Source organism: Melanostigma gelatinosum, assembly GCF_949748355.1.
Source record: "Melanostigma gelatinosum genome assembly, chromosome: 12".
Lineage (NCBI taxonomy): Eukaryota > Metazoa > Chordata > Actinopteri > Perciformes > Zoarcidae > Melanostigma > Melanostigma gelatinosum.
The window spans coordinates 6,276,683-6,302,184 of record NC_136645.1 but is presented as its reverse complement, the minus strand read 5'-3'; the positions used below and the strand labels follow the sequence as shown (position 1 = coordinate 6,302,184).

General features: G+C 43.7%; 1 protein-coding gene across 2 annotated transcripts in view; it reads right to left on the bottom strand.

Moving 5' to 3' along the window:
* The window catches only part of LOC306785631 (S1 RNA-binding domain-containing protein 1-like), a 38,906-nt gene that overhangs the window by 2,710 nt on the left and 10,694 nt on the right, over nt 1-25,502 (bottom strand). For both annotated transcript variants that reach the window (XM_079280084.1, XM_079280083.1), the window contains exons 13-19: nt 24,980-25,070; nt 24,608-24,715; nt 15,312-15,403; nt 12,922-13,004; nt 4,667-4,773; nt 3,398-3,565; nt 2,823-2,957 (exon numbers count right to left, since the gene is read on the bottom strand). In XM_079280084.1, the coding sequence (XP_079136210.1) occupies nt 2,823-2,957; nt 3,398-3,565; nt 4,667-4,773; nt 12,922-13,004; nt 15,312-15,403; nt 24,608-24,715; nt 24,980-25,070 (784 nt within the window). The remainder of the gene's footprint in view (nt 1-2,822; nt 2,958-3,397; nt 3,566-4,666; nt 4,774-12,921; nt 13,005-15,311; nt 15,404-24,607; nt 24,716-24,979; nt 25,071-25,502) is intronic.

Below are 25,502 nucleotides of genomic sequence, written 5' to 3'. Positions count from 1 at the left end.
CTCCCCCCCCCTCAAAAAATCTGCGGCACTCACTAGGGTATCAAATGTAGTACAAGAGGAAATATGTTCTCCCTGATGAAGTGTAACAAGCAAAAGTATATCGTAAATCTAACCTATCGTTGACTGACAATTTAGAAAAATCATTTTATTTATTCATTTTAATTTTATTTAAATTTGGTCAGTTTGCGGACCAAATTTAGGAGCATCCCTCCCACCTCTGAGTGGAAAAACATTAAAGACGATAGAGGGAGAGGACAGCAGTGCAGAGAGCACTAAGAGCAGCCTGTATTCTGTTGAGTTCTACTTTCAGGTGTGTGTGTGTGTGTGCGTTGCCCATCTCATTTTTCCAAGGGTGTATGTTAGTATTTAAGGGGTACCAGGAGTCCAGAGGCCCCCACCAGTGTTGAGTTCATACTCATATAATTACTACCAATGCTGTGTGTGTGTGTGTGTGTGTGTGTGTGTGTGTGTGTGTGTGTGTGGTGTGAATGTGGGGTTGGGTGGGCTAGGATATAGATTTTATCCAGGCCCACAGCAAGAACCCACTCTGTCTTGTATTATAGAACTATTGGGCCCCGACTGTTAAATATAGGAGTATTCATCATAGTGGAACGACCTCTGTCTCATATCACCGTAATACTATAGATTTCATGGAGTGCAGCCAACTGCCTAAAAACACTACGCTTTCATTGACATTCTGATGCTAGACATTCTAACAAAGAAGATCCTCTACAGCTTATTAATAACGGCATTTACAGAAAAGCTGCATATCAATATTTGCTTTAATGCAAACATATCTCACTGAAACAAAGGTGGACAAATTGTGTCTGTGTGTATGTGTGTGTGTATGTGTGTGTGTGTGTTGTATATGGTTACAAAAAGTGGGTGATGTGGGGGCTGTGAGCAGTAATGGAGGATCCAGTTTCACTAATGTGATGAACATGATATTCCATATACACCATAAAGACACACACACACACACACACACACACACACACACAGCATTCCTCCACAAGTACCTCCTGCTTTCACTGGTTGGAGGCGAGGATGTGAGAAGAGCAGTGAGGAATCTACACAATTTGAGAAGTTTCATTTAGAGGGTTGAATGTGTCCCAATATGCTCAGTCGTCACTCTAAAGGAGAGCCTTTTAAAAATGTAAAGCTGGATCTAAAAAAAAATAAATATATATATATATATATATATATATGTATATTAAATTCTAAATAAATGATCACTTTCTATGAGTGACAATAATATTTACTATTATTAATATTTAAATGGCTGAATCAAAGTGTAAGACTACACCTGTAATGTTGAGCGCTTGTGTGAGGAGGAAGCCGAATCAGGTCTTAGTACGACGGCCTGTTGTTCAGAGGCATGACGTACTCTCTGATTTAAAAGTTCAGAGGAAGATGATTTGTTTTCCATTACATCAAAAGTACACGAGGCCATCTGAATTCCAAGGAAGAGCGAGTGCTGACATGTGTTTCTTTTCTTGCGCCGTCATCAGACATCAACCCCACAGCCCATCGCCGTTAACATTTAAAGAGGGATGTGACATACTGTGAAACCACAAGACACGCTAAAAAAAAAACCAACAAAGGGTTCTCAAATTCTGCAAGGGTTTGTGAAACCGAGGCCGTCACAAAATATATGTGTGAACAGGTGAGAAATTAATTTGCTTTGAATTGAGTAAATTGCCAGACATGGATTATAGGATAGTCATAGCAAAGGACACAACATTTGCCAAAGCAGGGTTAGGAGTTCTGAAGAGCAGGAAACAGGAAAGCAGAGAATGAGAAGTAGACTGGTGAGAAACGAGAGAATAGATGACGGAGAGAAAACAGACTGAGGGCCGAGACAAAAACAAGGACACACTGCCGCCCACTTAGCAAAATGTAGGATAATGTACAAATACATTAGTCAAAATGTGCTGTGGGCCAAAAGAACAAAGCAAAACAAAAAGTAATTTAGAGAGAGAGAGACAGAGACATATAGAGAGACAGAGAGGGAGACAGAGAGAGAGATGGATGGATGGATGAAAAAGAGAGAGAGAAAGGTGTCTGCCAAAAATGCAGGAATGAAACAGAAATGTTAAGAAAAATGAGCTGTGTGGATTTGGGGGAGAAGAAAAGGTGTGCACATGCACATGTGTGAGACTAAGAGGATGAATAAAAAGAGAAAGGGAATAGAGGGTGTATTATAATAGCAGTGTCTCTTTAAACCACCGACCCCTAAACAGCTCTTTGATACACTGTACGATACGGCCGACTGCTGAACACACACACACACACACACACACACAGTCACTTAAGATAAGCAAAAACAGTCACAAGCAGCATCACTCCATCTTCACACATGTTGGACACAGAGACGCATCCACTCGCACACAACTGCGCGGAGGCCATTAAAGGTGCATCAACATGAGGGGAGCGATGCTTAAAGCCACTAGTGTCAGAACGTATGTAGACTAAACACAGTTGAGTGACTACAGCTGTAAGAGAGCGGGCTCTCTCTCTCCCTCTCCCTCTCACACACAGGACAATACTAGTATTGGGCAGATGTTCAATGTGCTTTTGATATCAGCATCAGCAGCGCTAGCAATCATTTCTCACACGAGGACACACACAAAGTCACACTGACACACACAAGAGCCAACGCCTCCTCTCTGGTATCCAGTGTCTGTGTAAATCAAATCAGAATCCTCCACCACTATAACCAGCCCCATATGAGACGGTGTCAAAATCAGCTCCATCTTAGCCCGAACATGCTTTGGCCAGCGGGGGTGGGCTGTGTGTGCGTTAGTGTGTGTGTGCTGTACCTCTGTGCCACATGGTAGGACTCTGGATGTATGCAGGTCTGGTCCAGGGGGTTAAATGAGGTCGGTATGCTGGTCTTTCCTTTGCCCTTCTTAGCCGCCGGTTTCGCTGGTACAGGGGGAGGAGACGACTCGGTGCTGTTTAGACAAGAATGAAAGGTGTTATAATTTTATCAGGAAGTCAGAGTCACACACAACTTTGCATCAAAGGGTTGATTCACCAAATTACAAAGAAAACAACTCATTCAATTACATATCGTGGTATCCTGCCATGAGGGCGGTTTACGTTTTATTGTGTTTGACTCTGAGATTCCTGCTTCCTCTCCAATATACTGGAGGCTAATTCATTCTGTCTGCTCACACTCACACTCTTGAAAGTGCCTTTCTAAAAAAAAGTGTATTTGTTAATAATCCACATACACTGTCAATATGTTTAAGTATTATTTCAGTTCAATACTTTATACTGAAACAGTGCCTTGAAAACTGTTACTGTGAAGGCTCCTCCTTCCACACTCCTCTTATCTAGCTAGTCTCTACATGATGTACTGTACATATAGCTTATATATTAGTTTGCACACCTGTGTAGGGTCTGGGGGTTGATTCGAATGAAGCCGGCACACTGCTGGTAGGTCTTGGGCCCCATGCCTTTGACCAGCTTCAGTTGCTCCCTGTTGTTGAAGGGGCCGTTCTGCTCCCTCCACTCTGCAATATTTCGCGCTCTGCCAACATTCAGGCCTGCTACATGCCTAGGAGATAAAAACAATAAATAAAAAGGGAAAATGTCATACAATGTAATCAAATTTCAAATAAGTTTGTTGAGGTCTGTGTGTCTATTTCTGAGGACTCTACTGGATGACAGAAGTTTCAAAGTGTGATGTCTTACCAGTACACCCGTCTGTGGTGTCCCGGTAATAAACACATTGGTTCTACATCTGGCCCCTTATTTCTATAATATATAAACAAGCAGAGCGGATTGTGCAGACTGTGACCTGGCATTTAAACAAGCAGGGGAAACACTAGTTTAGTGAGTATATTCGTCCAGTTTTGGCTGAGCAACGCAGGGAGGCGATTTGAAACTGAATTAGGTCTGCTCTGTTAATGCCTCCAGTGACTCACTCACACTAAAACACACGGCAATGTCAACAGTCCACATAATACCTCAGTCATCAACACGTTGGTGTGAGTGTGTGTGTGTGTAATGTGTGTCGCACAACTCCTGGCAGGAATGGAAAAAGCTCACTTGCAGAGCAGACAGGTAAACAGATGACCTGATGCCTGCCCTGCAGCTAATGCCAGCTCGCTTCATACCATTTGTATCCACTTCAAGTGTGTGTGCGCGTCACATTTGTGCACTTCTTGTGCTTTTAAAGCAGGTTTGTGTATTGCACATGCTGTAGTGAATGAGTGCACAGTTTAATACCAAAGATATTTGCGATTGTGCATACAATGTACATACACGCATTTGAGAGCCATGTGTGTGTGTATGTGTGTATATCTACCTCGCCTAATCCCCTCTGCTGATTCCAGTCGTCCCAATAAGTGAGGCCAGGGTGGGAAGCTTTAGTCAGAACAGAAAGCTGGCATGCAGGGTGTGTGTGTGTGTGTGTGTGTGTGTGTGTAATCATCGAGCATGCGCCTGTGTATGAGTGTGGATGAAGCTTTGCCATGTTGTGACTGCTAAGGGAAAGTATGTCAGAGGTCTAAGCCCTACTCCTACTTCAACTCGGTTTCACAATTTGCATGTGTGTGTCTGTGTCTGTCTGTGTGTGTGTGTGTGTGTGTGTGCGCAGTAGAGAGTGCACATGCGTGTGGGCACATGTATATATGTATCTTCATGTGTCGTCTACCTCATCAGCGTCTCGGAGCAGATGTTGATGTCCACCCCGACGAAGCTCACACATTCCTGCACCACGCTGTCCAATGCCGCCTTCAGAGCTCCCGTCGACACATCATGCTAGAAACACACATTTAGCAAACACACACACACACACACACATTAAATATGAGCAAGTGCAAATCATTTTACTGGTTTAGGACTTTCATAATATTTTCATAATAAGTAAAATATATATTTATATTTTCCTCCAAATATATGTGGATATGTTGTATTGCGGACTTCTGATGGACTTTACATATCCATGTTCTGTTTACGTAAACCCCCAATCGTATATTTACTCACTATTATATTCCATTTTAGCTTCATACTACTATTTTGTCCTGTGCATGCACAACTTCCCCAAGAGGATTATCACAATGTCATCCTCAAAGAGATAAACAAAAGCAGAGAGTGTTAGCAATAAAATGCTGTCAAACTGAGCGAAAGAGGTTTGATTGACAAGTAGAACAGCAAGTGTGTGTGTGAGTGAGTGAGTGAGTGAGTGAGTGAGTGAGTGAGAGCACAGATGTGAAAGGAGAGGGGGAATGTTTAGTTTGGCTTGTCAACAATCTCTCTCTCTCTCACTAACACAGAGTTCTCGTTACTGTAGCATCCTTCAAATGAACTCTTCACACTTCTCAACCACCAGCCAATCACCCATTCATTAATCAGCAGATGTTTTCCAAAAGGGATGGATTCTTTTCCCCCTAATAAGGAGCAGGGAAGATGGCCAATAATTAAATGAAGTAAATGAGAGGAGAGGAGAGTGGAGCAGATTGAGGTGAAAAAAAAACAACCTTAAAAGAAAACACCAAAATAATATTTAGGAAATTCTATGAGGCCTAGCGGTCGTCCCCAGATGAAAAGAATCCCTGAGCGGTGATTCAGTTCAGCTGCAGACTGATGCCTCAGCAACTGCTCGAGGATTGGCGGACAGTCTAAACGAGACTACTGTTGGGCTACGTCTGGGTATGTGCAACTGTTTGTGTGGACGGCCGTGAATGGGACTAGCATGGGTTGTTGTCCTGTAACATGATCAAGCTCTGAGCAAACACTGGCTTGTAAACAGATAACAGCAGCAGCAGCTAGCAAACGCACCCTTTTCTGTCAGCAAGAGCAGGACACATGAGGACAGAGGGGGGAGACAGGGACAGACTCATAGGTTTTGCTTGGCCTTTTAGAGACGTTGACTAGTTTGAACAAAGTTTATATCGAAATCACTGCACAGGTTCAATATGAACCGAACTTAACAAATGCAATCCTTTACGAGAAAGCAGAGTTTTAGCAAATATATTTTTTGTGATATATTGGCAAGAACTTCTTCCATTCTATATCACTTCGCTGCAGCTTCTAATTTTAAACAAGAGTTTTTAATATTTTAAGATTGTGGCACTTGATTTTCCCAGTACTGTTTACAATTCATTACGACTGAATGCTGTTTCCTTCAGAAATAACATCTCAGTAATTAATTACTGGATTTAATTAATCTGAATTGTTGGATTTGATGAGCTGAGGTTCTATTTGGTGGTGTCCTGCAATACCAGCAACAAAACGGTTTGAACCCACCCTACAATGAGCAGGACGGTAAACGTGTGAACAGCAGAGAGGAGAAGAGTTGAGGGAGAGCTGTAGAGACAGCACAGCACCCCTAGTGGTGACTCCTCGTGTGACCTGCAGTCCGAGTCTCAGTGAGAATGCTGAGACAATACAGCCAGAGGCATTTTGGAGACCATATAAATAACTTTCCAAACAATAAGAAAGTTGCCACTGAAGGTTTTATGCATTCCGTCCGGTGAGACGATATGGAAAGAGGAAATCACCTGTAACGACACACCTGAGAAGAATGTCTTCACATGAGAAAGGTGGAGGCGTGCAGGGCAGTGTGAGTTTTAACCTGCAATGAAACCCCAATGAACATGTTCTCACATTCCTATTGAAACCTTATAGAGGTGGGAGCAGAGAGATGGAACTTTAATTAGTATTCATTTCATCCCAATTCAATTTTCATTTTGCAAAACCAAAACCTGCAGTAATGCACTGTTGAATCTAAACTTAATCTAATGCTCTTTTACTATTAAATACTGTTTATTGAATGGAAAAAGTAGAGTTTGGCAGAGCTCATCTCAGTGAGCTGGGCAATAACTCAAGTTAATTTCTCACATGAACAATGCAAACCTCAGCTATGTATCATAAATCCACATTGGCATGTCTGGGGAAAGAAACTGGCCTTTCATATTTCAAGAAATCTGACTTTAAATGTGTCCTCAGCCAACCACTGACGCCAAGGCTAGACATTAAAAGTGTTATTGGCTGGCCTGGTCAAGAACAGTACACTGCTAGTATTTCTGTATGTGTATACTGTGACATGGCTCAGTACCAATAGCTGTATGGTCTAAAAAATAAGGCACAAATTAGTCTCACCCTACAGATCAAAACGTGTTCTCTAGCATGCAAACATATGATAAAAACAAATATAAAAAGCCAGCGCAAACACATTCAAACAAGGAAGAGAGAAAGACAAGTATTTCTAAAGGCCAGTGTTTAAACAGAAATACTCAGATGACCATTAAAAGTAAACCAGGACAATCAGGCAAACGCACAGGCATAGGTTTAGAGAGTGTCTCTGGCACCAGCAGCAGTGATTTAATGTGCCGGAGTTTGAATGGAAGACAGCAGCTGTTGCAGAAAATGAGCGAGTTCTGCTCTATTAAACACACACACACACACACACACACACACACACAGTCCAGTGTGTGTGTGTCCTGACAGCAGAGGCCCTCATGGTGCTCTACTCAGTTTACAGAGGCACTAACTGCACTAATGGAGCATGTCGTCCAGTGTATCTTTCTATCTCCCGCTCAATCGGTGCATCTCTCATTAATCTCCCTTAGAGGTAAACAAGGCATGAGGAATCATACTTTAGCATCATCTGAGCCACGACTGTGCAGTCCTAGTGTTGAGCGTTTATCTTTTCAGATCACCATCAACTCCACCTTCTCAACACTCTACGTTACTTTTCCACGACTGCCATTTCTATCTCTGTGGTTGTATCTGACTATTTCACTATAAACTGTATTCTTAGTGTCTAGATCAGGACTGACGTTTGGTGAGTGGGGGGCACAGTGATGGAGAGATAGATTGAGGGAAATTAGCAAGACAAGTTTTTTACAAGAGGTCACAATGAGACAATACCAGTCGACTTCAAACACGTTTGTGTCCCCAATCTTTACTCACGGACACACACACATCTTGCAACCTTATGGGCAGACCTTCACCAACTCTTATTCCATTTCTCCCAATCCTTGGTCCCAACACCCGAAACCCCCAAAATCCTCCAGAGCCAATAGACAGTATCCCTGCACTACGTGTGAAGGTCATGTTTGGATTGGCCGGAAACCAGCTGACACCAGCCAACCAACACACCGGAACAAAGTGCTTCTGTCTGCACCTCGAGTGCTTAAATGCCGCTGAGTTACCACACGTCAATCAGAGAGAGATAGTGAGAAAGTACAGAGCAGGACAGAAAACCAAAACAAGCTCCTCTGTGAGCTATTTCGTTGAGAAACTGAGAAGCATGTGTGTGTGTGTGTGTGTGTGTGTGTGTGTGTGTGTGTGTGTGTGTGTGCGCCAGTCAAAAAGAGTCCTCACCCACAATTTAACAAGCTTCAGATATTTTTATGTTTTGTTTCACTGTACAAGTCAGGAGATACCCCGATTATGAATTTGATTATGAATGTCTTAAAACAAGTTAACTCTTTACGTCTTCTGATTGCATCTACGCTTCAAACATCATAAAAAGTTGTCTTTTTTTTTTATTAAGGGACCAAAGAGTTGACATATTATGAGGATTAGCAAAGAGAATTTGGAGTATATTCTCTCCCTTGTGCATGACAATGCTGTGAAACTGCCACTGCACGTCTATCACAACAGGATAATTAAGGGACTATGTAGAAACTAACACGGTGCCTGAGGTTATATGAAGCTCATGCACATCTTGACTGACAGCTCCCATGAGGCGTCTGAGAACTCCGTCTTGAACACACTGCATACTATTCCCATCACGAGGGCGTGGCTGAGAGTCGTGTGTGTGAATACGTGCATAGTTAGTCGTAAATCAGCAGCTGAAGGTGATATGACAGCAAAGATATGGCTTCATGGTTTTCCAACACCTTTCATGAATGCCTATTTCTCTACTTCCTGCAAAACACACACACACACACACACACCCCCACACACACACACACACACGCACACGCACACACACACTGAGGGATGCAAAACAGAGCATGAGATAATTGAAACAGGAGAGGTTTCCGGACAGGCACATGGACTAAGTTTCCCAGTAGATGAGATCAGCTGATTTGAGCTCATCAGTTTATACACCCAGAAACACATTTTGACTTCCTTTCCCCAGCTTATAATCTGACTGATTTTATTTTACAGTTTTCTGATGTTTGTGTGTTTTACCCATCAACCACTGGTTTAATTCCCTTCCAGATAAAGAACGAGATAACGAGGGATGCACCGACTTTTACAGTCCTGATAACGAGAGCAATACATGGGCTATCGGCATCGCCTCATACTGAGTACCAATCACATACTAGTGGCTGTATTCAAAGACACCAGTGTGACTCATCATACAACCTCACTCAACACACACCGTGCTGTGACAGACCTACTGCAAGGGAAATAATGAAATAAAGTAGCAGACAATGTTTGGCAGCTTCGGAGTTTTGTTTTTCCCCATGCCTCAAAACACAGAGACAGGAACGATCAATCACTGTGAACCCTCCACGGCTCTCCTTCCGCCTCTCAGCTCTGTCTGCTCCTGTCTCCCTGTAGGCACTCCGACATTCAACGGAAAGAGATCGCGTGCTCAAATGCACAAGCAAACATTGGCACAATCGCAGCACCGGAATGCCAAAAGACGTGTTCTTTTTAGCCGATACATTGCTGAAGAGGTCAAAACTCGAGCAACACTTGCAATGTATGTCCACAATACATGTTCTACCACTTGAGAGAGAAGAAGAACGTGGCACGAAAGGAAGGCAGAGGACAGGGAGTCAGTGGGGAAAGCAGGAACACTTTTCCAAAAAGATGAAAAAGGGAGCCAGAGAAGGAGAGCGGGTGAGAGAGGTGAGGAGGAGAGTGACAGTTTCTTTAATATCCGGCTGGCGGGCGATGTTTTCTTACACAGCAGTGTGTGTCTGTGTGTGTATTTTCCAGTAGCAGTTAGTTTCACAGCCCTGGGGATCACCCAGCTGTCAACAGACCATCAACGTAAAGAGCTGATTGACAGATGGAGGAGCCGTCGAAAGGCCACGCCCACTAAGTGTCTAATTGTAAAGAACACGAGACTCCGGGAAAAAGTGTTCTGAGCTACAAATACAATCTCTCTCAAATATATCAGAAGCTGTTTATGTATTATGTACTGTATAACCGCAAATATATATATATATATACATTTAAAAAAAATACTACTGATGCTGCCCATTCAAGCAGACGTGTATCTGGCAAACTCCGTATCCAGAAAACCCCGTCTGCCAGAGGTACTGCAGTGAAAACAGTGTTCCCACACCAATAGTTACGTCCAATCTGATTTTAATGGCCCTCACTTTTTTCGCCCTCAGCTCATTTCCTCCTTTCTCTCAGAGCTGTCACTCACTGGGTCAGCAGAGGGAGAGAGAAAGAGGGAGCATGCTGTGCCAGCTGTCTAGAGTTACATCTGCCCTTCTGCTGTTTGGGTCTAATGGCAATAAACTCTCAGAAAGCTCAAAACGCCATGAATCACACAAAGAACACGCAGGAACACGCATGAGTGCACTCTTCTCACACTCATGTCCCCCACAAATACATACACGATTACAAATGTAGACACACACACACACACATGCAAGCACATACACACACTTAACCCTTCAAACTTTGAAAAAGGGCATGGGGAGAATAGTGTGTACGTGTGTGTGTGTGTGTGTGTATGTGTGTGACGGCTGCCACGCAGGTCAAAGTGATGTCCCATCTCATATCTGTCAGCACCCAGAGTTTATTTACCCGGCGATATTATCATTTGTTGACCTAGTCACATGATCTGAGAGCAGGAGGTGCAGAACCCCGGGCACCCCTGGGAGCCCGGTCAGGACGTGGCGAGAGACACGGGCCTGAGACCCAACACACTCAGCGACATACGCACAGCACAAGCTTCTCCTTTCTCTTTCAAATCGCCTTTTTCCCCTCTCCCTTAAATCCCCCCATTATTCCTTTACCCTCTGTCACCCTCTTCTGTCTTTTTTTAACCCCTTCCTTCTCATCAACCAATGAAGATACGCTTACGCGACCAGCAAAAGAGTGCGAGCGACAATTTGACATCGACGAGTATAGATACATCGTAAGCAGCGCATCTCGTAGCTGCGGTTCATGCTATACTGGCTCAGTGTCCAGCAGCATCCTGTCAGTCAATTCCGAGGAAGACTGATTGAACATTTCACAACAATCAATTAACAGTCAATTAATCTGTTAGTTCAGCCATAAAACAATCAATTGACAACAATTTTGATGGTTAATTAATTGTTCATTGCTACAACATAGTGATTCCAGGCTCTGATCTCTGATCCTTTTACTATAGTTTGACATTTTACTAATTCAATTAACAATGAAAAACATCAATCAACAGATTAATCATTCACGTCTACATCAACTCCTCCCCCTTGTTGTTCAACTATTTAATGAGCTTTACGTCTCTGTCAGCAAAACAGGAATTCTTCTAATTTAATTCTGGAACTGTAAAATTACTCTGCAAAAGAAACACTGTCCTTGTGTCCTGATCATGCTCCAGTGTTTTAAATGTGTTCGATGCTTAGCATGTGGATGCTGTGACCACTGTATTAGTCACTATTAGTTGTACTACGTATTCTATTTATTCTACTCTTTATTTCCACACAACCTCCCATATATAGAGGACAATACTGCAGTAGTAATAGCTGGCGTAAATAGTAGGCACACTGACCTAATGCTCGTCTTCCATGTCTCACACTATTACACACACGTATACACACTTGCGAGGAAGAAAATCAACATTGAGCGAACTGTAGTTCCTCTGCACACACACTTGAGAGCATATGGACAACGAGCAGCAAACATACGTCATGCCTGATCTCCATTAATTGAATTAGCCGTCACCCTCAGCATCATCTGTTGACTCAGTCCTCAGCCAAGTTTATCTACTTCCCTGCTCGCCTCTCTTCTCCCAAACTTTAAGTTTTACTCATTTTTTCCGTCACATCTTCAACCCCTCTCTCACATTCCCTTTGTGCCTGTAGTCCACATGTTGAGCTTGAAATACAAAAGTCGCACCTGAACTCTTCAAGAGGTCTTAATGAAAACTTAACACACTGTACATACTGCTTAGAATAAAAGCCACTTTGCACATTTTTAAACACAAATAAGTTTTAGGGATTAAAATACCCAATTGTTTAATTTTTTGAGTATTTTAGTAGAGAGCAGTTATAATGGGTTTAAATTACTTTTCTGTTCTCTTCTTTTCTCCTATTCCTTCTGTGAATTTTGGTTCAAGTTAAATAATTATGCTGCCATTTTGGTCAGGACGCTCTTAAAGAGACTATACTGTAAAGATAAAAAATAAAAAATACACACGCGCAATCTATGCATGTTTGCTGTGCTACCACAAACTCCAGCAGACCATGTGTACGATCCTCACACGCACATCGCTTCATCTGTGGTTTTATCCCGGTGCAGTGATGCAGCAGTGGCAGCGGCAGTGCCGCACGCTGTTACTGCAAGAAAGCCGTTGAGCGTCTCCAGCTACAACAAGCCTGATGGGGGCTTAGTCCAATCAGATCGCAGCTCATTTGTTAACTGCCTCACAGAGCCAATCAAGGACTCTGCTATTTCACCTACCCCCGACATTACTGGTAGTATTTTAAATATTTTTGACGAGGAGTTATTATTGTTATTGGGTGAAACAAATACGAAATCTCTCCTGAGATTAATCAATCGAATTTGTTAACTATTCGACAAATTTTTGGGAGTAGTTGATGACTACTAAGAAGCAGAAGTCATGAATGCCCTAACACACACACACACACACACACACACACACACACACACACACACACACACACGGCCCTTTGCTTCAGTCTAACTCACAGCAGATGCTCTACTGCTCGGGGTCAGGACGCTCTCACCCACGAGGAGCTTCTCAACACTTACCTGGTATGTTCCAATGCCGATGTGTTTCGGGTCAATCTTCACAAGCTCAGCCAGTGGATCTTGGACACGTCTTCCAATGGACACTGTCGAGACAGACACACACACACACACACACACACACACAGAGAAGACAAACATGATTTTGTGTCTCATGAGAGTCTATGGTTTGCGTTTTTCATGAGCTTGCTATCTGAATCAGTTATTAAATATGCAAATCCATATTGTATTATAATTACTGAATATGCAAATTGTCTGCATATTACACTGCTGGCCTGAGGGCAGGCCAGACCTAATTGTCATTCCTCCAACCCCATAATAATAATTACAGCTGGCTTTCAAATAGAGTCTTTGCACCTGTCATTAAGCATCCTGATAGATGCTGGAGCCACGAACCTTTAAAACCTCTAATTTACCCGCCCCCCCCCCCACACACACACACACACACACACAGTCTGGGTTGCTTTTAACAGATCTGTAAGGCCTCAGCCCGCCGCTGCACATGAAGCCAAATGTCTTGCCATGAATAAGCTGGCAGAGACCAGCGACAAGGAGAAAAATTACAAACAACCTTACTCGCATACACACCATAACACATGACCTCACCCCCGAACTCACACAGGCAGAGAGAGCGAGGGAGCGAGTAACACAACCAAGTAACTGTTCACATTCATGTCCCTGTAAATGACAGAGGAAGTGCCAGCTCTAGGTTTGTCATTTCTGTTAAAACTTTCAAAATTGTCAGTCCTTTAATTGAGAAAACAATAAAAGAGCTCTAATAATGGACAGAGATTGACAATAATTTCAGCTAATTTAAACACTGTATGGTGAATAACAAAATAACAGGAAACCGTTTGTCTCATTGCCGTCCCTCCTGTGCATTGTGTGTACGTTTGAATTCCAGTGGTCAGCGATGTAGAGCGCTGCATGAGGAACGTCAGATCTTTGAGGAGGAACGGACAGACAAAGAGAAGGAGAGGGATGGGATGGTAAAGAGGGAGGACGTCTGGAATCAATGGCTCTCCTCTCCTCTCTCCCCTGGCTGCGGTGTGAGGCTGCTGCCTGAGATAATATTTAGACAGGGATGGAGTTTCAATCCTGGCCTTGTGCAGTGCACCACCAAAAGACTCCGAAACGCTTTCCATCCATTCTGCTTCTGAGTCTCAATTCAATTCAATTTAATGGCATGGACGTTTCAAGAACAATGTTGCCAAAGTATCAACATACAATTAGTCCAAATATTTGGACAGTATAGAATAACAGCAATATAAACATTAACACAACATTAAGATTTATACATGCACAGTATAGCCTATACACGTGTGTGTGTGTGTGTGTGTGTGTGTGTGTGTGTGTCCAGGTCTCTCTCTCTCTGAGACAAACCGCTTTGTTAACGGAGTTCAGCATAACGTATTGAAAGTGTATGAGCCAAATTTTCCGTTCGGACACATCGCTCAGGAGAGCTGGAAGAATGTGACGTGCAGCAGGGGGACAGTGGTGATGTGGCCGCACTGTCTTTGCTGCAGAGCGTTAGATGAAAAAAAGTCAAATCGTTCCAACTTTTGAGATGCGGCAACAAGCAATGAAAGAGTGACGGTTCATCTACTCTCAACTGATTTGACTTTGTTGTGACTCTCGGCTAATCTCTCACTCCGTCTCAGATCAGAGAGGAGCACAGAATGTAAGCTGAACACAAAAACAGATGGCTGAAATGTTGCCTATCACCACTAGATGTCCCTAGATCGCCCAACAACAGGGATGACAGACGGAAGGTGCCTTTCACTCACAATTCCCTGTATACTACGTTACATGGCCACTCATATAGACAGAGGCAGAGAAACACACTGTCTCCACATCCGACGCTGTAACCATCGTGTCTTGGGCTCAACGCCCCCTTATTTTCATCCCCATCCAAAGTCAAACGCTGTCGATTTCTCATGGCTTTCATTGGGGGATAAATATGAATCTCCACGGATCTCGGTACTGCTGACCACAGGAAACTAGTGAGGAACAAGCCGGCCTCGCTTGATTTATGGCTTTTATAGAGGAAGTCTGCTGGAAACATTGGTTCTCCAAAACTCTGTGAGATTCCTTTTTATTCTGCTGTGTGAGGTGGCAAGATACAGAAGGAGCGAGAGACACAAAGTAAAACAGGGGAGAATTGGGGAATTGTTATGGGCATTTTGTTTTTTTTTGTTTTTACTATTTTCTGACATTTTATTGACACATCAGTGTTTGAAATAATTGTTAGTTGCCGTCCTGTACACAGTGTCTTCCACAACACCAGTCATTTTGCCGTAGACCAGGGCCAATTAAAAGAACGGTCAAGAATATCACACATTTATTATGCAAAACATTTAATAACATGAAGACACTCAAGTGTGGCTGCTTACCTGCACTCCTATGGTTGGGGTCCATGTCTGGCATCTCCTTGATCGCCTCAGGACTCACACTGTAGATGGATGCTCCTGCCTCACTGGTTATACTGGTGAAAGAAGGGGAAGAAAATATAAATATGTATATATATATATATTTATATATGAATAGGGAATAAGAGGCAAGTTAGCTAATGTGTCTCCCCTCCCCTCACCCCCTATGGAGCCAATTAGGGGGTGAGGGGAGAAAGAATACAACTTAGTGAGGAGCTAATGGCAAAGCTTTTAAGGAAATCACCACTGCCTTGCACCTTACATAATGCAGCTGACAACTTCTCTAACCGGCTCCTCATCTGACTCTGGTCAGCCCTTTGTAGTCAAAGCTTGAACACCATTACGGACATTATGCCCAGAATAGGATCACTAGTAGTCCTGCATTAACATCATAACTGCACAATTACATTCTTTCAAATGCAGGAATTCAACTGAAAGCAGGAGTGAAGAACCACATGCATCCCGATTGCAGGTACCGTCCATTGGCTTTGGAAGTAACTATGAATTCTAAACATATTGAGAAGAGGTCAATTAGTGAGTCCGGGGACTTGAGTGGGGTCATTATGCCCACTTAAATGTATGGAACCAACTTTGGGTAAATATAGATTCCCAGTAAGCTCTTTCTATGTGAATATGTAGAGAGCACGACCACCTTTGCACATTGAAATGACTGACACTGTAATAGCAGAGTACGAGACGCGTGTTACAGCACAGCTCACTCACGATCTATGTGACACTACTGCCATCTAGAGGGCATTGGGGTGTACTGCTATTCAACAAAAAAAATCAGGGTGAGCCTTAATGAACTTAAGCCTTCATTTGATAAAGTCAAATGATGAATTAGGGTTTGCAAGAATGACAGTTACATCGTTCCGTCCTAATAAATATAATTTTTTGTATTGCTTACTTTTTTGTACATTTCATGTCATACAATTCATTCTTTAGGTATTATGTGAAGGGCTTACTGCACAAGACTTTAAGACGACTTAACAAAAACACCCCTTTTCAAACGATTCACTACATTCAGCTGGAATTGAGCTGAAGCTCTTGTGCCAATTTCTGCATCATTGACATTTCTACATTCTTGACAATGAAAATGAACCGATTCTACGGGGCAACATGGGGTTTACATGGCAACAAATGCTACCATCTCCCATGTTAATGTATTCAGTCTAAAGTAGGCCGCTTATCATACATCACCACACAGACAGAATGGTTGGTACAACAAAGCCACCGATACCCGTGTTGATTCTACCGACATACAACTGAAGCTGTCACGTTGTTTAGTCCTTCTGTTCTGCCGGCTGGATGGAGAGAGGGGGGGGGGGGCTTTCCTCCTCAGGGCTGACCAATATGAGGAAGGGGTCAGCACCTCCCCTATGTCCACGACACACACACTCTCCCAGAGGCCTGGACCTTGCCACAACAACCTTGCCAATTATAAGTATCTTGTTAATGAGGAGTGGCAGAGGCCTTCTGATGGGACTCACATTTGTCCTCCCTCCCTCTCCATTCATCCCTTCCTCCGCCTCACTGTTCTTTTTGTCAGCTCCTTATCCATCGTAGCTGACAGCTGACATATCGCCATGGTGACACGGCTAACGAGCACTGGCACATGACCTTCAATGAGGTCCAAGCGGAGCTGGTCATTAACCCAACACACACACACACACACACTATCTGTGTGTGCGCGTGAGACAAAGACACAAAGACATGCTGAGGAAGACATGATATGAATATAATTCTAAAATATTCAATATACTCAAATCTCTTTCTCTTTAAACGTAGTATAAAGATAGACGAGGGTTTAAATTATCACGACAATAGATGGAAATAAAACACAGAAAGCACCACCACCCTGTCTGTCTGTCCTCATTCAGAGACGGTAGGACAATGGAGGTAAAGTGAAAAGATATAATTAAGAATATAGAAAAACAGAAGACAGGAGAGCAGGGAGAGGAAAGAAAGGGAGGCCACCAGCCCCTATCATGTCTAACTTAATTAAGGCTGCCGCTGGGGCAGCTGGGTAACAGCACTGTCATGGATACAGCTCTGAGCCCTCATCGCCACAGCGTCCACGGCTGTCGCCACCGTGAGGGCATCATCCTGGCAGCCAGCAGAAGGTTGTCTGCTCCACAGCTCTCTGGCCTAAGTGGATGGATGGTCGAAGCGTGGACACACACACACACACACACATACACGCGCTGAGACACAAAGTCAAAGATCGCCTCTTGGTGTAAAGCGATGACTTGGTGGCCCTGTAGGGTTTTCATTTATTCACACTCTCTTTTGCTTTCCTCTATTGTATACACACACATAAACACAGGCCTGCCTTTAGCCCCGTCCCGGGGCAAAGTCATCAACTGGCTCCCCTATCCGTTCCCCTACTGGTCGTACTTGAGACACACCCTTGGGCACGACACACACACACACACACACACACACATCATGACTGGCCCCCTGCTGCCCCTCAAGAAAGCCAACATTGGAAGAGATGGATACACACTTTGATACCTCATTACAGCCTTCTGGCTTACACAGCCCTAATGTAAATTAAAAACAGCTCCAGCTCATCAGATCAGTCAGAAAAGAAGAGGGGCAATAATATCATCAACTAATTTGATACACAGGACAAAAAGTTGGCGGGTCGGGGGAAAGCAGATTGAATTTTAGTTTGAATAAATTACTGTATTTCAAAGAATTCTAGGCACATTGATACAGACAATATGTGAATATATGTGGCGCAAAGAGATTCTTCAAATGGTCCAAAACCTTAATCTTGTAATATGGATCTGAAGTACCTCAAAACCTGACTGACGTTGTACTGTAGATCTTAAAAAACTTCAGTGCCATTTGTTTGTCAGTTCATTTAACTCAATAGTAATTACTTTCGATCATCTTTGCCCAAATAAAGCTTGAGTTCATGGTTTGCATGAAAGTTGCTGATTGGCAGGCAAATTCTGATTTTAAAAAAGCTATGTAATGCGTTATTTAAATATATCTATATTACAGAACAATATGTAACCTTCCCTCATGTATCTGATAATAATACCTCTGATATCTGAAGAAAACAGTCGTGCTGTTTCTTGTTTTTTTTAAATGGCTTTCATAATGAAGTGTGAGGTGGGCTTCTTAGTGTGAGAACTGTAAGTGAGCCAAACTCAATGCAAAGTCACTAACTAGGAGTTACCTGATCTATCAAATCAAACCGATGCCATCAGATGCAAAAGGCATCGTGGGGCTCAATTGGAATTGATTCATAGCAGTCTACCAGTTTCAACTGGTAGATTGTCCAAAATTCTCGATGGCTTTCAAATCAGACACTTGCGAGAACTTGGGATTGCACACACACACACACACACACACACACACACACACCATATAGTGCCGTACTACACTGGCTCTATCGGTCACTTTCTTTGTCCACAACTCAGTCTGTGTTCAAGATGCTTGGATTGAACTCATTTTACTGCTGTAGAAGGAGCTGTGATGTCACATGTTACCAGCCCAAAATAAATTCATGCAAAAAAAAGACGCACACACACACATTTTTCTGGTTTCTCTGTCCCGGCTGCTCAAACAGCTTGGGTCCATTGTTCAGTCAGCTGCAAAGCTTGACCTCAGGGGGACAAATTGAGGGACGCACCATCTCTCTCACTCAGACAGACACACACACACACACTCAGACACACACACACACACACACACGTCGGGTCTGAAGACGATGACATTTTTCACAGAGAAAAGCGTCCAAATGGCAGGTGTCAGGGGCCGTCAGTCTCCAGCATGGCGCTAGAAGGCAGGCAGGCACACGCACACACACATAAACTCCAACTGCCAGTGTGAGGCACGTCTGAAAAGAGCAAAGCCTCACAGACACTCACGTCAATCTGGTAGCAGCAAAGGCCTGCACTTGTGTCACGCAGAAATGCATGCACACCAGCATGCAAACACACACACACACACACCAAATCGCGGATACACACACAGCATGTCACACAGACTCATCACACATGTTTGTCACACGCAGGACCGTCTCAGGGAACACTGGGACCCTAGGGGCGGACGGGTGGAAGGGAGAAGGGACAGAGGCTGACCACCAGTGAGGCATGGTGGGAGACGAGAGGGGGCTGTGGGTGATATGGAGGAGGCTGGCAGATATTCACTGTCCGCCACCTGCGAATGCCAAAGGTCCACAGCCCGACACCTCTTTTCTACCAATGACGAAATACACACACACAAGCACAAGACCTTTTCAAGAAACCGTTGTACCATCTGCTTTAAAATAAAGGTGCGCAAGACAAAATAATTGAGGGTCAGAGGGTGTCATGTGCTGTACAGATTGTAAAGCTTCTAGAGGCAAACTTTGTGATTTGTGCTATTGGGCTTTATACACAATTGATGAGACTTAACTTTTCAGTTTAATTCAAATGGCTCTCAGAGGGTTGGAAGCAAGGAAAGACAGAGAAAAAAATAAATCAGGAAAATATAGAGGGAGGACACAGAGGTTACAGCCAGAGCAGTGCCTCTCCTTCATCACTTTTACCCACCAAACGGACAACGAACAGTCTAAAGACGGGCAGAAGAAAGTATTTCAGTTTTCTGGGAGCAACAACTCAAAGCAGAAGCTCCTCTATCCATCCTGTGTTAAGTCAAAGACGTAACCTTTTCGTCCTGTACCCATGGGTTCATTATCCTCCTCTGAAATTAAGACACACCCCACAGCCAGGCTGAGGCCTTTCCATGCCTCCAAACCCACCCGTCCCCCCTGCTCTCCCTTCTATCCTACTGTCAAACTTTCGATTAGGCCTCAGAGCCTGGATCAGTCATCGCTGGTCCTGCCACTGTATGTTCATCACTCACTCAGCCTGGCCCTGGGAGCATGCCTGCACATAGGACATGACAGGGGATACACACACACAGAGTCATAAATACAGTCTACACCACTGTCCTACAGGTCCATCAGCTCGCCAGTAATAATGATCTCACCCCAATAGGACGGAGCCGGAGGGCAAGACGGTCAAGGTCTTGCCCTCGGGATCGTCAGGCATGTTAGTGTGTCAGGGCGGGCGTACACTGCTGGCTGTTTGGTAATGTTTCCTGCTGCGACTGCTCAAGCTGCTCCTGGACAACTCCAAGTATGAACCAGTCAAGGAGAGAACAATGACTACTACTAGAAAGAGAGACGGCCTTCTACTCTCATCAGCTACAGAGTACAACACCGGGCAAAGTCAGAGCGAAACAAGTCTAAATAATAAATTAATGAATTGATTTCATGTTACAAGTTACATTGTAATTAATTAAGTAATTAATTCACTGCAAGCAAAGATGCCGACCCTCAAGGATGTTCATGAAAAAGAGTAACCGGGTCGGTCATCTCTCTGCCTTCAGGCCTGACGGAGCAAGTGGTCAAGAAATTGGATGTGGTTTGTGTTTGCCTTTAGCTGTGGTTCGTTCGTGTGTGTGTGTGTGTGTGTGTATTATCACCATTGCCCAAAGACCCCCCTAACCTTAGCCCACATATTCTTGCCCTCTGATATCATTAACATCCGCTTGCTGCAGCCAAACACTGTCAACTTCTCATTCTTCATGCATACAGCCCCAAACACTCACATTAATTAATTAACATTCAAATGTATTATAGTTCAAACACAAGTTGTGAAAGCAAATAAAGGTTAAGTTTAGTTGAACAAGCTGAAAGTAGCCACCACATGCCTAAGACAAATAAAATATGACGAAAGTCAAACTCTCTGAATTCAATCAATCATTTTCCTCATTTGACAACTCAACCTTCAACCACTAACCCACAAACATCAATGTTAAAGTTTTGCCTGTGACATTGGTTGGCTTAGTAAAGCAGTTGAGAAAGTCAGTTTGAATACAGTTTGCATAACTTTGAAAGGGGATTAATGTGAACCCAACCCATCGCTGTCTGTAGGCGGATTTGTTTAGATTCCAGCGAAGAAATGGGATCCAATGACAATATGTTGGAGCTTCTCAAAAGCACAGGAGTTACAACATGAGTGTTGACAGATCAGGACTCACAGTGACATGTGTGCGTGTACTCATCAGCTCCTCTTACACACCAGAGACGTCACCAAGCAAAACACAGCAACAAACAGGTTGCAATGCAAGAAAATAGGAAAAACACCAAGTGGGTTGAATAACTTTGCAAAGCAGTGTATGTCCTCGTTTAAGTTGCTTTTCTAAGTTGAACAGTTGTCGGTAGGATTATTAGGTTATTGGATGTCTGATGTATTTATGGCATGGACAGAGATTTAGATAATTGGACACACACTGGCCGGCCTTTCATACACATTCAAACCTATTTCTCCACCTAAATGACACAACTTCGACACACCAACCTGTGCCCTCATTCAGCTGTCTTCAGCAAAGGCCACACTGCTCAAAAACAAAGATGGAAGAGAGGTGCCTCAGTGAGTCTACTCTAACAGGACTAAAGCACTGAAAACTGCATACACACAAACACACAAGTAAGGATGTCCCGCAGGCGGCCATTTCTGGCTGTCATTCCAGCTGAGCACTGAGGCGGACGGACAGAGAGAGACAGGCGGGTGGGGAAGAAAGGGTGGAGGAGGTTGGGGGGTGGTGACACAATGAAGGCTCACTGGGAGACATGAAGCAGATGGTGCAAATGAGGCCGGGGTCTTTAATGAACTGCTGCACTGTCGAGGCGGACAGGAGAGGGGCTCTAACAGAACTTCTGCCAGAAGTCAACACTGACAATGTCTTATTTTAAAGGCTGATTCCACCAAACAAGGTAATGACGTTAAAAACGCTGTGGCCAAAATATAAATCACTATATTTTCACATACACATTCCTGAGGTGAGTTGTTTTTTGAGCCAGAATAAAAGTAGCTGAGGACGACAGAGAGAGAGAGAGAGAGAGAGAGAGCGAGAGCGAGAGCGAGAGCGAGAGAGAGAGCGAGAGAGAGAGAGGCAGACAGACACAGAGACACAGCGAGAGAGAGAGAGAGACACAGACAGACAGACAGAGAGACACAGAGAGAGACACAGACAGACAGACAGAGAGACACAGAGAGAGACACAGACAGACAGAGACACAGAAAGGGAGAGAGAGACAGAGACATAAAGACAGACAGAGAGACAGAGACAGAGAGAGCAGAAAAAAATAAGGGAAGCCATGGACGGTAAAGTGGATAGACCAAACGTGACTTTGTAAATCCATTGAACCTACACCATTCTTTCAACGCCTGTTTGAACCTCCTTGGGTATAAAGTCAGTCGGCAAGCGCTCGAACATCCAACAGCACAAAGAACCGCGACGTGTATCAGAAACTGGGTCAATTAATTGTACTGGGGACATTCACAGCGAGCACTAAGACCCCTCGCTGCTTCTGATGCTACGTGGCCAGTCTCCGTCGTTGCCATCAGCTGTGCTGCCGTCGTAATGATGTTTATGGCAGGTCAGGGTCAGCTGTGGGTCAGTCAGCAGGGGAGTAAGACCCTCAGAGTCACTGCCCTCCCATCATCATCTATCAAGGGAGGCGTGTGTGGAAATAAGAACATTAGATAGGAACATTGACCCACATTACATACCACAGACATTCTGTTTGTCTAGTATACGACATAATAATAATATCATTTTGGTGATTCAATTATTGATAATTTATGCAATACATTTGTCCCGAAAAGCCATTTCACTTGTTTAAAACGTGCTTTGAAGAAAAACAGGCATTTCATATTTTAATATCTTTAAACATTTCATCAATCACCGATTAAACACTTAAAATGTTAACACCTACATGTCAAAATAATATCTGCTTTTCACCGCGTTCTGATGAGGACAGTAGTTGTATTTTAGCAACTTTAATGCCTTGTTGAGAGATCCAAGTATCCGTGCATTATCCCACTGAAGACCCTTTTATAAAGGATATTAATAACATGTGACTCTATACACATTTTTGATGAGATCTATGGCCTTGCAATGGAGCTGAAATTTAATTGCCGCTGAGAAATGTGAGGTTAATCTACCAGATGATGATGGAAACGAAGACAGTGGTGAGGAAGAATGGCGAGAGCAGAGAGGGCGAGTGAAGGTAGAAAGGAGACGAGGGCAGAGACGAGCGTCTACATTTTAATACACACATTTAAGATTTAACATCTATGTTCCTGAGCCTACATCAGCCGCGGTCCAAAGAAACCAAAGTGAGGCTTTAGACCAGATGACTCCAGGGCGATATCATCTGGATAACAACAACCATACTTACGGCTAACGTCAAAATAACATCTCTCAGCTCTTCCAGAGTTCATGCACTTGCAAAAGCCTTTTATTCTACAGAACCCTACCAAGGCAAATGCAGACCATTTACACATGTGTTACATGCTGCAAAAATACAGTTAATCATATCAGGTGATATGGGACATTCAGCCAGCACCACATCAAACACAAGTACAACATTCTCACGCGCTGTGAAAAGCACGAGTGCCATTAGCTCCAGTGAAAGAATGAATAAGAGAGACATTATGTCAAGATGTTAAATCATGAAAATAATCAAGGGGAAGTTAACTTAATAAACGCCCCACTTTGACTGTTTCTGTTCTTGCAAATTGACAAAAAATGGAACTTAAGTGAAAAGAAATGTGGGCTATTACACCAAAGGTATGACCGCTGAAGTGTGTGTGTGTGTGTGTGTGTGAGAGAGAGAACTCAAAGATACTGTCAAAACGCTCATATGCAGACACACACTTCCACGCACAGCTCAGAATCATTCTAGGCTGTGCTCCCAATGCTAACCTCAAGTCAACAAACACACATGGAAGGCAGCGAGGAGAGGCCAGTGGTTATTATGTTTGGACCGAGGTTCTGTGCCGTCGTATTGTGAAGTGCGGACTGGGCCTGGTTACAGACACAATGTGCACCGCAAAAACGTCTCTTTAAATGGACCGAAGTGAAACCAAGTCCAGATGGCTTTAATAGATGGTATTCGCTTGAGGGACACATTCCAATTAGTCTCTCTCTCTCTCTCTCCATCTGCGTGCAGCTCTCTCGCTCCCACACGTTCTCCTCCTCCGTACTTTATTCTTTCACATTGCTAACTCCCTTTATTCAACCGACCTTTCCCCTCCACACACCTAGCTTTCATTCATTCATCGTCATCATTCCAGGAATTTGGCCCTCTGGACAGTAGGGTTCATACCGTGAATGTGCTACAACCAGTTGTTTCTTTCCAGGGTCACTGGGGCCTGTTCTAGCATGCACTGGGTGAAACGTCTTACCAGTAGGACACGTCCAGAGGGTGAAAACAGCGCCTGGAGATGAGGTCTGCGAAGACGGACTCTGTCTCACGGCACGCGGTCCCGTTACCAATCACAACCTTGGCACAGCTAGTGTGGACAAGAGAGAGAGCAGAAGGACAAAGAGGATTATAAAATGCAACCATAGAAATGCGTTTTAAATATTACGTTCATTGATAAAACAGACATGATGAGTCATGAATGCTGCTACATACATACCGACAGGAAAGTTACAGCATTAAAAACATTGATTAATACAAAACAAACATCCGTTAATCAGACATTTTCTGACACTATTTAACTAATTAAACGGTACACTTTAAACAGAGACTTTTTAGACACTGGCAGCAGTACCTGTATTTGGTCATGAGGTGGCACAGTTTCTCCGATTCTCTTTGTTGGCCTGTATTATGCAGGTACACCACGTCAGTATGAAGAATCTGACCTGAGAGCAGGGAGATGAAGACAAGCGGGAGGAAACACAATATTGCTGATAAAGTATTGTGTTGACAAGCGGGGGACCAAGAGACTACGCTATATAACCAGCTAATGTCTCTGCACTGTATGCCCTACGTAAATAAAATGATTTATGAACTCAACATCTGCAGGAAGTCCAGCAGCTGAAAGTTAGCCGCTTCCGCAGATGGCGGAATGCAGCTCTGACCGGAAGTCACATCAGCTGGGAAACCATCAAACCTGTGAGCACACCCTGCTGGGCCTGACATCCAAAACATACCGGTGTCTTTTCTGCGTTAAGTGTGTCAGCGTTACTTGTGGCCACCCAGAGGGTGGGACCTACCCTGGCGCATATCTCATTTGCATATATCATTTGAATATCTGAAGCCTATTGGTCTGGTCTTACGAGGATCAGAGCCCA